This window comes from Rhinichthys klamathensis, unplaced genomic scaffold (genome assembly GCF_029890125.1).
Source record: "Rhinichthys klamathensis goyatoka isolate OS25496 unplaced genomic scaffold, OSU_Roscu_1.1 h1tg000504l_1, whole genome shotgun sequence".
Lineage (NCBI taxonomy): Eukaryota > Metazoa > Chordata > Actinopteri > Cypriniformes > Leuciscidae > Rhinichthys > Rhinichthys klamathensis.
In genome coordinates this window covers 882,922-897,242 of record NW_026606985.1, presented here as the reverse complement: position 1 = coordinate 897,242, position 14,321 = coordinate 882,922, and the positions used below count along the sequence as shown (strand labels likewise).

Genomic DNA, 14,321 nt, shown 5'->3' with positions numbered 1-14,321 from the left:
TCTATGCAACTATGCAAATGATCAACAATATCGAATGCTCAATGCTAATGGGAATGAAAGCATGGGATACTGAAATCCATTGTTCCTGTGGACACACCAAACGTACACATCCTCAACTCTTCCCAATCAAACACACCTGATTCAACTCAACGCTTGTTAGTAGAGTCTCTAAAAATAGACTGTGTGCTGTTGGGGTGTGGCTCCAGGAACCGGTTTGGCAAGACTAGCTCATGTTACTCTGGGCAGTGTCTTGCTCTCTATGGTTTGCCATATGCAGGGATAGATTAAAACAAAGATTTTCGATAAGTGAAAGCATGGTGACTGTACGAATAAAGCTGCTGTCGTTGTGAACTTGACTCCCAGATCAACTCAATTTTATGAGGCTGCCAAGGTCAACACATGGCACACAACTCACAGCGTTATCTGCTAGGAACAGATAAGCTCTAGCTATAAAACATCGCCATGGTTCACTAAGCTTGGACCTTCGACAAACACAGTAAACCAGTTCCGTGTCTCGTTTTAACCCTGTGCTGCTCTTCACGTGCTTATTTCTTTATTTCAATTAAATTAATGTACTATTAGATCGATAATGTTTTTTATTTAATATTTTGTATTATTAGGGGATTTTATGGTACTACATTATATTTACGCTGTATTTATAATCCATTTATTCACTTTTTGAGCGTAGACCTGAAAATTACATTTCCAACTTAAACTGGTAAATCTCGAACGCTTTAGAGCGACAGACTGAAGTTTGATCTCTCCTCAAAGACGACACTCGGCAGATTATTGTGTAAGTGAAAAAAGTGAACTTAAAAAAAAGTTACAGATTTTTACGTTTATTGTTATGAAAAATGTGCAAAAATACTATTTTTAATTTTTATATGAAATATGTATTTTGAAAAACACGTTTTACTCTAAAACTGATAAAATCAAAGCCGTAACTCTACACCGGTGGTGTTCCGCATGTGAGTCTGATCTCTCAGTAAACGAGCGTCAGTGAGAGTGTGTTCGGCTGCAGTTCCACACGCTTCCACTAGAGGAAACTCTCCATTCGTTTCCAGTGGAAGTGTGACTATTGTTTACAGCACCATTAAACCTGTTCAGATCATGTCCATGATTTGTGTGTGTGTGTGTTTGGTCAGCGCCTCACCGGACGGTCTGGTGGGTCTGCGGTAGTTCCCGCTGCTGATCTGCTGGACCAGGTGCTTGTGGTCGTGTCCGTCGAACGGCATGGCTCCGTGGACGAGTGTGTAGAGCAGCACGCCCAGGGACCAGCTGTCCACCTCCGGGCCCCTGTAGGGCCGGCCGTTCACGATCTCGGGCGAGGCGTAGAGGGCGCTGCCGCAGTACGTCTGCAGGAACCGGTCGCCCCGGTACAGGTTCGACAGCCCGAAGTCCGCGATCTGGGGAACAGACAGTGGGTCAGCATCAGTGCAGTTCACAGCTCGTCTCACGAACCCAACGGGCCATCTCACGCAAGTGTCGATCGCGGGAGCCCATAAATCTCAGCGGTGTCGGCTTTGTTTTATCAGCGAATTTATCAATATTCCACTAGTTACTCCACTGGACATGCTCTCGCTTCCCGAATCAAGAAACTTCACTGCCGTACCATGAGAGCAGCAGGCGTAATGATATGACGCAGCGCCTGAAAATAGTTCCGTTGTGTTGACGGAAGGTGGCCTATTTTCAGGCGCTGCGTCATATCATTACTAGGGGTGGTTAATCTGTCTGATTTCCCGATTCGATTCGATTACGATTATTGAAGTCCCGATTCGATTACAGTCGATTTTCGATTATTAACGATTCTCGATTAGCGATTATTGATTTTCCATTTCACAACAGTAAACGAAAATACACTACAAAGTGTCTGCAGTATTAAAAAAAGTCAGCTGCTGAATTACTTAACTCTTTTATTGAGTAACAACAACTCAAAGCACTTTCTGTGTCGTGTAGTTATAACTTCAGAATTATTTGTATGTAGCTTATGTTCTGTAGAACATGAATACATCACATTGTGTTGTGACTCATCAAGTTGAACTAAACAATAACAAATAAATGAAAGGCTTATTTCCTTTAGGAAGTAGATCAGAACCAACATACTGTAGAAATTGGACAATTTTCTTCTAGAAAGACAAGGTGTTGTAGCAAGCAACGCTCGTTAGGCCGGAGACACACTGGCTGCGTGGCGTGAGCGTGGCGTTTCTGTTGCGTGTCAGCTGCGTCGCGTTTTCTGTGTCTTTGCACACCAGAAGCGTGTCTGACGCGGCGCCGCTGCTGCTAGGTGACATAGAGGGACAGTCTACATTTGGGTTAGCGGTGTGTTAATCCTTACTACAACAATTTCAACTCTTGCCTCTTGCCTTTACGACAACAATTTCAACTGTTATCACACATCTTCCAAAATCCGAAAAATAGGGAAGTGGGCTGTCTGTTTATTTTAATAACATTTACAAATTTTGTGTAGCTTTAAAGAGCCTATATTTAGCCTGATGGTGGACCGTCACTCAGAAGACACACTATGTTGTTATTGTAGCCTATTATCTTTATATCCTCCTGAGGCCCAGAACGTTTTTTTTCAAAAGATGTTTTTCTTCTTCATGTAATCACATTGTTAAGAGCATAAGAAACAAACATTTTATTCATATGTTATGCTATGACCTCTGTAGTGAACACCAGGACTCGATTGTTTAAAAAATAAAAATGACATAAATTTGTATATAGGCAAAAATAATGGCAATATTTGAAAATCGATAATTATTATTATTTGTTTAAATTACATTGATATCTGAATTTATATCAAAACCTAGACTTTCAAACATCAAAATGTAATTTATTAATATGTATTCGTGTACAAAATGACATATAAACATCGTTTCCTATTCTATTTTGCCTGGAAACGCTTCCAACACGCTTGCGTGTCACGTGAAAAATAGGCGTCGGTTCTATTTCTAGCATGCACGCGTTTTCCGCGCGGCTCATGCAGGCAGTGTGCAAGCTCTAACCTGTTAACATGGGAGCCGAAATAAAAACGGACACACCACGCAGCTGAGACGCCGCCACGCAGCCAGTGTGTCTCCGGCACACCTGCTCTCACTCGCTCTGGCTGCCGTTACACGACGCGCTTAACTGGAACTGGGCGCGTTCGTGACGTTCAACTTCCGGTATAACATATTTTACAAAATAAAATAATGCAATTTTTTTTTTTTATAATAAAAAATCGATTTTTGAAAATGTAATAATCGATTCATACTCGTCCATAACATACTCGCGATTAATCAATAATCGATTTTTTTCACCACCCCTAATCATTACGCCTGCTGCACTAATGGTACGGCAGTGAAGTTTCTTGATTATTACGCAGGAATGAGAGTATAGTTCCTAGCCATATCAGCCTAGAAAATCGCAACTTTACATTTTCCGTCGGTCTTAGTGCACGATGTAACTACAGAAGAGTCAAGTTTTAAATAGGAAAAATATCGAAACTCTTTGGTCATTTTTTTTTTTAGAAATGCTAATGGTCTTGTCCACTTCAATGATGTATGCTAAGCTATGCTAAAAGTGGTACCGCCAGAACCGGAGATCGGCTGAATGGATTCAAAAACGGTAAAACTCAACAGTTTAACTCTGGGGGAGTTGTAAAATGAGCCTATTTCCAAAAAAAGTGGAGTATCCCTTTAAGACAGTTGTGCTCGTTATTAGACATGGCAAGTGTATTTGTAAAGTGTGTTTCACACGCGCGGGTGATTTTAGTGTGGCTTTCTCTGGCAGTGTAAGATCAAGCTCAGCCTAAATGCCTCGCCCTTGTGGAGGATCACACACACTCTTCAGAGCTTTTACAACAAGCAGAAAACATGGAGATATTAGAAATATGTTTTAAATATTAACCTTTATTAATTTAAGTTAGCATTATTTACCGATATTTATTTCAATGCTTTATTAGTGTGTCGTTTCTTTGACGGAAGTGCTCAAATAAACACGCATGTCTGGAAGTTTGATACTCGTTTATTATTTATTTCAAACACCCGCCGCCGCTAGTGACCGCCGATCCTCTGCCTTAAACAACAGCGCTAGTGTCCATCAGTGCAGTTTCACAGCTCGTCTCATCAACCGAACGCAGATTTATGCCGCTATCTCATGCAGGTTTCGATCGGGTGTTTGTTTTATGGCCTCTTGTTTAATAAAACCAGGAACACAGAAGAATCAGAGATAACGTTTCTGTGAACGTCTGGAGACATCCGTGTGCAGAATGACTTCATTCATTACGCACCAAGTTTACGACATAAATTTACGCATTATAAATGTTTTATTTCAATGAAAATGTTTTTATTTAATATTTTGTATTTTAAGGGGATTTTATGGTACTAAATTATATTTACACTCTATTTGAATGTGGAATGCTTTAGAGCGCCAGACTTGAGTTTGATCTCCTCAGACACGACGCTCGGGTCAGGAACACAGACTGTGGTTTCGATCACTTCTCGGCTCATAAACCCAATCTAGATTGACGCCGCTATCTCACGCAAGGGTTATGGCCTCTTGTTTAATAACACCAGGGAAACAGAGATAACGTTTCTAACACAGTATGGAAGACTTTTTGAAATGCAAGTCCTGGAAAACAGCCGTAGTTATGAAAAGGTACTTGAAAAGTGCATGAATTATTGAAAAACATTTTTTTCACGCAAATGTAAAGCTGCAGCCCATCTGATATAGATATAAAGACCTGTCACATGACTGAGTGTGATATTTCTTATATGTGTACGAGTGTGTGTCTGTGTGTGTGTGTACGACTGTGTATGACTGTGTGTGTATGAGTGTGTGTATGAGTGTGCGTGTACGACTGTGTACGAGTGTGTGTGTACGAGTGTGTGTGTGTAGGACTGTGTGTACAAGTGTGTGTGTACGACTGTGTGTACAAGTGTGTGTGTGTACGACTGTGTGTGTACGAGTGTGTGTGTACGAGTGTGTTTGTGTGTGTACGACTGTGTACGAGTGTGTGTACGACTGTGTGTGTTCGACTGTGTGTGTACGAGTGTGTGTGTGTGTGTGTGTGTACGACTGTGTATGACTGTGTGTGTACGAGTGTGCGTGTACGACTGTGTACGAGTGTGTGTGTACGACTGTGTGTACGACTGTGTGTACGACTGTGTATGAGTGTGTGTGTACGACTGTGTGTACGAGTGTGTGTGTACGACTGTGTGTACAAGTGTGTGTGTGTGTACGACTGTGTTCGACTGTGTGTGTACGAGTGTGTGTGTGTGTGTGTGTGTGTACGACTGTGTATGACTGTGTGTGTATGAGTGTGTGTATGACTGTGTGTACGAGTGTGCGTGTACGACTGTGTACGAGTGTGCCTGTACGAGTGTGTGTGTGTGTGTGTGTGTGTGTGTACGACTGTGTGTACGACTGTGTGTACGACTGTGTGTACGACTGTGTGTACGAGTGTGTGTGTGTACGACTGTGTGTACGACTGTGTGTACGAGTGTGTGTGTACGACTGTGTGTACAAGTGTATGTGTGTGTACGACTGTGTGTGTACGACTGTGTGTGTGTGTGTGTACGACTGTGTACGAGTGTGTGTACGACTGTGTGTGTTCGACTGTGTGTGTACGAGTGTGTGTGTGTGTGTGTATACGACTGTGTACGACTGTGTGTGTATGAGTGTGTGTATGACTGTGTGTATGAGTGTGTGTATGACTGTGTGTGTATGGGTGTGTGTATGACTGTGTGTGTATGAGTGTGTGTATGTGTGTGCGTGTATGAGTGTGCGTGTACGACTGTGTGTACGAGTGTGTGTGTGTACGAGTGTGTGTGTGTGTGTGTATACGACTGTGTACGACTGTGTGTGTATGAGTGTGTGTATGACTGTGTGTATGAGTGTGTGTATGACTGTGTGTATGGGTGTGTGTATGACTGTGTGTATGGGTGTGTGTATGACTGTGTGTGTATGAGTGTGTGTATGTGTGTGCGTGTATGAGTGTGCGTGTACGACTGTGTGTACGAGTGTGTGTGTGTACGAGTGTGCGTATGAGAGTGTGTGTGTACGAGTGTGTGTGTGTGTGTGTGTACGAGTGTGCTTATGAGAGTGTGTGTGTGTGTGTACGAGTGTGTGTGTGTACGAGTGTGTGTACGAGTGTGTGTGTGTACGAGTGTGTGTACGAGTGTGTGTGTGTACGAGTGTGTGTACGAGTGTGCTTATGAGAGTGTGTGTGTGTGTGTGTGTGTGTGTGTGTGTGTGTGTGTGTGTGTGTGTGTGTGTACGAGTGTGCTTATGAGAGTGTGTGTGTGTGTGTGTACACGAGTGTGTGTGTGAACCCTGAGAACGAGCAACACCGGCGGAATGATTTTCTGTGCAAGTTTAGGACTTGACGCCACAAACACACAGAAACATGTGGTCCTCTTCCTACACTCGCTCCGGCTGCCGGACCTTTACTCGCTCCTCAACTCACTTTTATATTGCCGTCGTCGTCCAGCAAGATGTTCTCCAGCTTCAGGTCACGGTGAACAATCCCGTTCTGGAGAGATAAACACAGATACACAACAGCGTTTACAACTCAAACCTGACAACTGTGTAAACTACAAAAACGTGAATTTGTGGAAACGGCGACGTCATGCGCACTACGTGTGTTATAGTTACTAAAAATAGTTTGATTTATCAACTTTTTGTTGTTCGATAATAATCATAAATTTGTCTTGAGCCTCAGATCCTCATATTAGAGTGATTTCTGAAGGATCATGTGACACTAAAGACTGGAGTAATGATGCTGAAAATAACAGGAATAAATTACACTTTACAATAGAAAGAAAAGTCATAATATTTCACAATATTACTTTTTTGTGTGTATTTTATATCAAATAAATGCAGCTTTGGTGAGCAGAAGAGACTTCTTTTAAAAACATTAAAACTCTCACAAATCCCAGACTTCAGATCTGTCGGCTGCGTCCGTCATCTGTAAATAAGTGTGTGTGTGTGTGTGTGTGTGTGTGTGTGTGTGTGTGTGTGTACGAGTGTGTGTGTGTGTGTGTGTGTGTGTGATGAGTAGGTTTAGGGGTAGGGTTAGTGTAAGGGGACAGAATATACAGTTTGTACAGTATAAAAATCATTAAGTCTATGGAGAGTCCCCACAAAGATAGTGGACCAGACTTGAGTGTGTGTGTGTGTGTGTGAGTGTGTGTGTGAAATGAGACAGGAATGCCAGTCATGTGTGATTGTGTTTCTCTGCAGGAGGGCGAAACTCCTCATCTGCTCCCCCCCCTCGCCTATAACGGGACGCTCTGTTTCTGTCTCGCAAACAACATCATCATGTTCACACACACACACACACACACACACACACACACACACACAAACACACACACACACACTGCCTTTGAAAAGCTTTGGATTGGTGAGATTCTTAATGTTTTTACTAGAAGTCTCTTCTGCTCACCAAGGCTGCGTTTATTTGATTAAAAATACACAAAAAACAGGAATATTGTGAAATATGACTCCAGTGTAAATCATCTGTTCTCTATGTGAATATACAGTAAAGTGTAATTTATTCCTGTTATTTTCAGCATCATTACTCCAGTCTTCAGTGTCACATGATCCTTCAGAAATCACTCTAATATGAGGATCTGATGATCAAGACACAGTTATGATTATTATCAGTGTTGAACACAGTTGTGTACATTTTAATTTCAGGATTCTTTGATGAATAGAAAGTTGAAAAGAACAGCATTTATCTGAAATAGAAGCTTTTGCGAGTTTGTCGTTCAGACGGATATGTCGGAGCGCTGGATCAGTTAGCGTGCGTGTGTGTGTGAGTGTGTGTGTGTGTGTCGTTGTGTTTGTCGGCGTTAGCGCTGGGTGTTCCTGCATTAGCGTGTGCAAGCGTGATCTGCTCGTTCATGCGGACAGTAGTGTGTGTTATGCAATCCATTCAGTGTCTCAGTCCTGCTGGGTCTATCACCCCTCCTCAGCGCACAGCATTCTGGGTACTTTTCCAGAGTGTGAGAAATGTTCACATGACGTCGAACTAATATTTAGTCATGCTGACCTTTGGTTCCACAGATATTTGTGAAGCCAGACAGTGAAAACCGACATGATCCTGTGCAACAAGAACTCACGGAAAATACCTCACAAATTAGAGAATATTATTGTTATGACTGATATCTGTTAAACTTTTAAATTAACGTTTTTATAGCATCAAAATAATTCATTAATAAATCAAAATATTTTATTAATTGTATTTTAAACTACTTTACAATATAAAATGACTATAGAGAAATCAGGGTTAATATAGTTAACTAAAAATAAAACAAAACCATAAAAATTCGGTTGCGTTGTGAGTATTGAGTGTGTGTGTGTGTGTGTGTGTTACTCACGCGGTGGCAGTATTGTGTGTGTGTGTGTGTGTGTTACTCACGCGGTGGCAGTATTGTGTGTGTGTGTGTGTGTGTTACTCACGCGGTGGCAGTATTGAGTGTGTGTGTGTGTGTGTGTGTTACTCACGCGGTGGCAGTATTGTGTGTGTGTGTGTGTGTGTGTGTTACTCACGCGGTGGCAGTATTGTGTGTGTGTGTGTGTGTGTGTGTGTGTTACTCACGCGGTGGCAGTATTGAGTGTGTGTGTGTGTGTTACTCACGCGGTGGCAGTATTGTGTGTGTGTGTGTGTGTGTGTTACTCACGCGGTGGCAGTATTGAGTGTGTGTGTGTGTTACTCACGTGGTGGCAGTATTGTGTGTGTGTGTGTGTGTGTGTTACTCACGCGGTGGCAGTATTGTGTGTGTGTGTGTGTGTGTGTGTTACTCACGCGGTGGCAGTATTGAGTGTGTGTGTGTGTGTGTGTGTTACTCACGCGGTGGCAGTATTGTGTGTGTGTGTGTGTGTGTGTGTTACTCACGCGGTGGCAGTATTGAGTGTGTGTGTGTGTGTTACTCACGCGGTGGCAGTATTGTGTGTGTGTGTGTGTGTGTGTTACTCACGCGGTGGCAGTATTGTGTGTGTGTGTGTGTGTGTGTGTTACTCACGCGGTGGCAGTATTGTGTGTGTGTGTGTGTGTGTTACTCACGCGGTGGCAGTATTGTGTGTGTGTGTGTGTGTGTGTGTTACTCACGCGGTGGCAGTATTGAGTGTGTGTGTGTGTGTGTTACTCACGCGGTGGCAGTATTGAGTGTGTGTGTGTGTGTGTGTTACTCACGCGGTGGCAGTATTGTGTGTGTGTGTGTGTGTGTGTTACTCACGCGGTGGCAGTATTGAGTGTGTGTGTGTGTGTGTGTTACTCACGCGGTGGCAGTATTGTGTGTGTGTGTGTGTGTGTGTTACTCACGCGGTGGCAGTATTGTGTGTGTGTGTGTGTGTGTGTGTTACTCACGCGGTGGCAGTATTGTGTGTGTGTGTGTGTTACTCACGCGGTGGCAGTATTGAGTGTGTGTGTGTGTGTGTGTTACTCACGCGGTGGCAGTATTGTGTGTGTGTGTGTGTGTGTGTGTTACTCACGCGGTGGCAGTATTGAGTGTGTGTGTGTGTGTGTGTGTTACTCACGCGGTGGCAGTATTGAGTGTGTGTGTGTGAGTGTGTGTGTGTGTGAGTGTGTGTGTGTTACTCACGCGGTGGCAGTATTGAGTGTGTGTGTGTGTGAGTGTGTGTGTTACTCACGCGGTGGCAGTATTGTGTGTGTGTGTGTGTTACTCACGCGGTGGCAGTATTGTGTGTGTGTGTGTGTGTGTTACTCACGCGGTGGCAGTATTGAGTGTGTGTGTGTGTGTGTTACTCACGCGGTGGCAGTATTGAGTGTGTGTGTGTGTGTGTGTGTTACTCACGCGGTGGCAGTATTGTGTGTGTGTGTGTGTGTGTTACTCACGCGGTGGCAGTATTGAGTGTGTGTGTGTGTGTGTTACTCACGCGGTGGCAGTATTGAGTGTGTGTGTGTGTGTGTGTGTTACTCACGCGGTGGCAGTATTGAGTGTGTGTGTGTGTGTGTGTGTTACTCACGCGGTGGCAGTATTGAGTGTGTGTGTGTGAGTGTGTGTGTGTGTGAGTGTGTGTGTGTTACTCACGCGGTGGCAGTATTGAGTGTGTGTGTGTGTGAGTGTGTGTGTTACTCACGCGGTGGCAGTATTGTGTGTGTGTGTGTGTTACTCACGCGGTGGCAGTATTGTGTGTGTGTGTGTGTGTGTTACTCACGCGGTGGCAGTATTGAGTGTGTGTGTGTGTGTGTTACTCACGCGGTGGCAGTATTGAGTGTGTGTGTGTGTGTGTGTGTTACTCACGCGGTGGCAGTATTGTGTGTGTGTGTGTGTGTGTTACTCACGCGGTGGCAGTATTGAGTGTGTGTGTGTGTGTGTTACTCACGCGGTGGCAGTATTGAGTGTGTGTGTGTGTGTGTGTGTTACTCACGCGGTGGCAGTATTGAGTGTGTGTGTGTGTGTGTTACTCACGCGGTGGCAGTATTGAGTGTGTGTGTGTGTGTGTTACTCACGCGGTGGCAGTATTGAGTGTGTGTGTGTGTGTGTGTTACTCACGCGGTGGCAGTATTGAGTGTGTGTGTGTGTGTGTTACTCACGCGGTGGCAGTATTGAGTGTGTGTGTGTGTGTTACTCACGCGGTGGCAGTATTGTGTGTGTGTGTGTGTGTGTTACTCACGTGGTGGCAGTATTGTGTGTGTGTGTGTGTGTGTTACTCACGCGGTGGCAGTATTGTGTGTGTGTGTGTGTGTGTTACTCACGCGGTGGCAGTATTGAGTGTGTGTGTGTGTTACTCACGTGGTGGCAGTATTGTGTGTGTGTGTGTGTGTGTTACTCACGCGGTGGCAGTATTGTGTGTGTGTGTGTGTGTGTTACTCACGTGGTGGCAGTATTGTGTGTGTGTGTGTGTGTGTTACTCACGTGGTGGCAGTATTGTGTGTGTGTGTGTGTGTGTCTTACTCACGCGGTGGCAGTATTGTGTGTGTGTGTGTGTGTGTGTCTTACTCACGCGGTGGCAGTATTGTGTGTGTGTGTGTGTGTGTTACTCACGCGGTGGCAGTATTGAGTGTGTGTGTGTGTGTGTGTGTTACTCACGCGGTGGCAGTATTGTGTGTGTGTGTGTGTTACTCACGCGGTGGCAGTATTGAGTGTGTGTGTGTGTGTGTTACTCACGCGGTGGCAGTATTGAGTGTGTGTGTGTGTTACTCACGCGGTGGCAGTATTGAGTGTGTGTGTGTGTGTGTTACTCACGCGGTGGCAGTATTGAGTGTGTGTGTGTGTGTGTGTTACTCACGCGGTGGCAGTATTGTGTGTGTGTGTGTGTGTGTGTTACTCACGCGGTGGCAGTATTGAGTGTGTGTGTGTGTGTGTTACTCACGCGGTGGCAGTATTGAGTGTGTGTGTGTGTGTGTGTTACTCACGCGGTGGCAGTATTGTGTGTGTGTGTGTGTGTGTGTTACTCACGCGGTGGCAGTATTGAGTGTGTGTGTGTGTGTGTGTTACTCACGCGGTGGCAGTATTGTGTGTGTGTGTGTGTGTGTGTCTTACTCACGCGGTGGCAGTATTGTGTGTGTGTGTGTGTGTGTTACTCACGCGGTGGCAGTATTGAGTGTGTGTGTGTGTGTGTGTGTTACTCACGCGGTGGCAGTATTGTGTGTGTGTGTGTGTGTGTTACTCACGCGGTGGCAGTATTGAGTGTGTGTGTGTGTGTGTTACTCACGCGGTGGCAGTATTGAGTGTGTGTGTGTGTGTGTGTTACTCACGCGGTGGCAGTATTGAGTGTGTGTGTGTGTGTGTTACTCACGCGGTGGCAGTATTGAGTGTGTGTGTGTGTGTGTTACTCACGCGGTGGCAGTATTGAGTGTGTGTGTGTGTGTGTGTTACTCACGCGGTGGCAGTATTGTGTGTGTGTGTGTGTGTGTGTTACTCACGCGGTGGCAGTATTGTGTGTGTGTGTGTGTGTGTGTGTTACTCACGCGGTGGCAGTATTGAGTGTGTGTGTGTGTGTGTGTGTTACTCACGCGGTGGCAGTATTGTGTGTGTGTGTGTGTGTGTTACTCACGCGGTGGCAGTATTGAGTGTGTGTGTGTGTGTGTGTTACTCACGCGGTGGCAGTATTGAGTGTGTGTGTGTGTGTGTGTGTGTTACTCACGCGGTGGCAGTATTGTGTGTGTGTGTGTGTGTGTTACTCACGCGGTGGCAGTATTGAGTGTGTGTGTGTGTGTGTGTGTGTGTGTGTGTTACTCACGCGGTGGCAGTATTGAGTGTGTGTGTGTGTGTGTGTGTGTGTGTTACTCACGCGGTGGCAGTATTGTGTGTGTGTGTGTGTGTGTTACTCACGCGGTGGCAGTATTGAGTGTGTGTGTGTGTGTGTGTGTGTGTGTGTGTGTTACTCACGCGGTGGCAGTATTGAGTGTGTGTGTGTGTGTGTGTGTGTGTGTGTGTGTGTTACTCACGCGGTGGCAGTATTGCACGGCAGAGACGATCTGTCTGAAGAGGCGGCGGGCTTCGCCCTCAGAGATGCGCTGTCTCTCGCTCATGTAGTCGTACAGATCTCCTTTACTGCCCAGCTCCATCACGATCACGATCTTATCCTTGTTCTCGAACACTGACACACACACACACACACACACACACGAGTCGAGTCAGCTTTACTTATACTGCGCTGTTTACAACACAGTGTTTCAGAGCAGCTTTAAAAATAATTCAACAAAGTGTGTTTCCAGAAGAGAATAGCGTCACAGTCCAGCTTAAGTCAGTTCAGGGATGCTTCATTTCTGCTGTAAAAAAGTTATTCATTTAGTTCATTTATATATATATATATGTATATATCCACTCTGGAGTAAACCGTGATGTCATCGTCCAGCTCAGTTCAGTTCTCATATAATGCTGTCAAAGCAGGAGATCAATAATATTGCTGAATATTAAATGAAACGTCCCGAACTAAGCAAGACTAAAGCCAAAGGCGACAGTGTCAGTCACATCACTTCACTAAGTTTAAACGACTCTGGTTATGTTAATGAGCGGGGGTGTAATTGTGGTGCGCTGGAGCACAATAAAGCAGTTTTGGGGTTTGCCTTGATTACATAATGAGAACAAAGAGGTTTGCGTGACTGAAGAATCCCAGCGATCTGGTTACACAACAACAGAGCGCTTTCATACTTCATACTTCATATACCTTCATATATGGTGATGATGTGAGGATGACTGAGCGACGACATGATCTCGATCTCTCGTCGGATGTGGATCAGATCCTGATCGTCTTTAATCTTTTCCTTACGGATGGACTTTATGGCCACCTAAAGGACAACACACACACACACACACTGAACACGAGTGTCACAGGTTTCCTCTCAGTCCAGCTATCAGTCGCCTAATAGATTCCAGTGCATTTAATCATGCATAAATTAATGAAATCATATTGAATCATTTTAATTTATTTACAATATATAGCCAAATAGAGTAATATTTACTTACATAAATGCATTGAAATCATCACAATATTTACAATTTAGGTAATATGATATTAAATTAATAGTTTTAACATATTTCATGTGATTAAATATGAAATATGTAACATATTACTGCTAAAAATATTAAATGTTAATTATATTAATATAATATATTTAACGGTTTAATAGTCATATTATTTATTTATTAAATATGAAAAAAGAAATATTTACTAATATTAAACATGTTAATTATATTAATACAACAGTAAAATATTAGTGCTGGGTAACGATTAAACGCATCCAAAATAAAAGTTTGTGTTTACATAATATGTATGTGTGTGTGTAGTGTGTATAATTATTTTGTATATATATATATATATATATATATACAAAAATGAAGCACACAATCAATACAAAATAATTATACTTACACAGCACACACACATATATTATGTAAACACAAACTTTTATTTTGGATGCGATTAATCGTTGCCCAGCACTATCAAATATATAACCTAATTTATAATAATAACATTATATTTACATAATTAAATTGCAGAAATATTTGCGGTATCGTCCAGCCTCATTCTAGCAAGTCTTTGATTCTTTACACAAACACAGAAACACCATTATTTCGACCAAATGACCGTATTTACTTTTAGTTTTTGAGCATCGATCATGAAACGAGAGCAGAATTATTATTATTTGTAATCAATCACATGGACAGTGATCTTCACACAGATGACTGAGGCATGTCTTCCTCCGGCGAGGTCACATGATCTCACGGGAATGACATCAGCGCTGTCCCAGGACTGTAATGTGTGATGTCAGTGGAACCACTGCTTTGCATATGAAGGGATGCGTTTGGTCTTTGTGTCTCGGGTCTTTTGTCTCTTTTGTGAGTCTGTATGCGAGTATCTGC

General features: G+C 43.6%; 1 protein-coding gene across 2 annotated transcripts in view; it reads right to left on the bottom strand.

The window, feature by feature from the left end:
- Positions 1-14,321, bottom strand: part of nuak2 (NUAK family, SNF1-like kinase, 2) — a 32,588-nt gene that overhangs the window by 2,149 nt on the left and 16,118 nt on the right. For both annotated transcript variants that reach the window (XR_008804162.1, XM_056237980.1), the window contains exons 2-5: positions 13,126-13,246; positions 12,404-12,555; positions 6,449-6,514; positions 1,154-1,406 (exon numbers count right to left, since the gene is read on the bottom strand). Coding sequence is in view for 1 of the 2 variants with exons in the window: in XM_056237980.1 (XP_056093955.1) it covers positions 1,154-1,406; positions 6,449-6,514; positions 12,404-12,555; positions 13,126-13,246 (592 nt within the window). In the remaining variant the exon portion in view is untranslated. The remainder of the gene's footprint in view (positions 1-1,153; positions 1,407-6,448; positions 6,515-12,403; positions 12,556-13,125; positions 13,247-14,321) is intronic.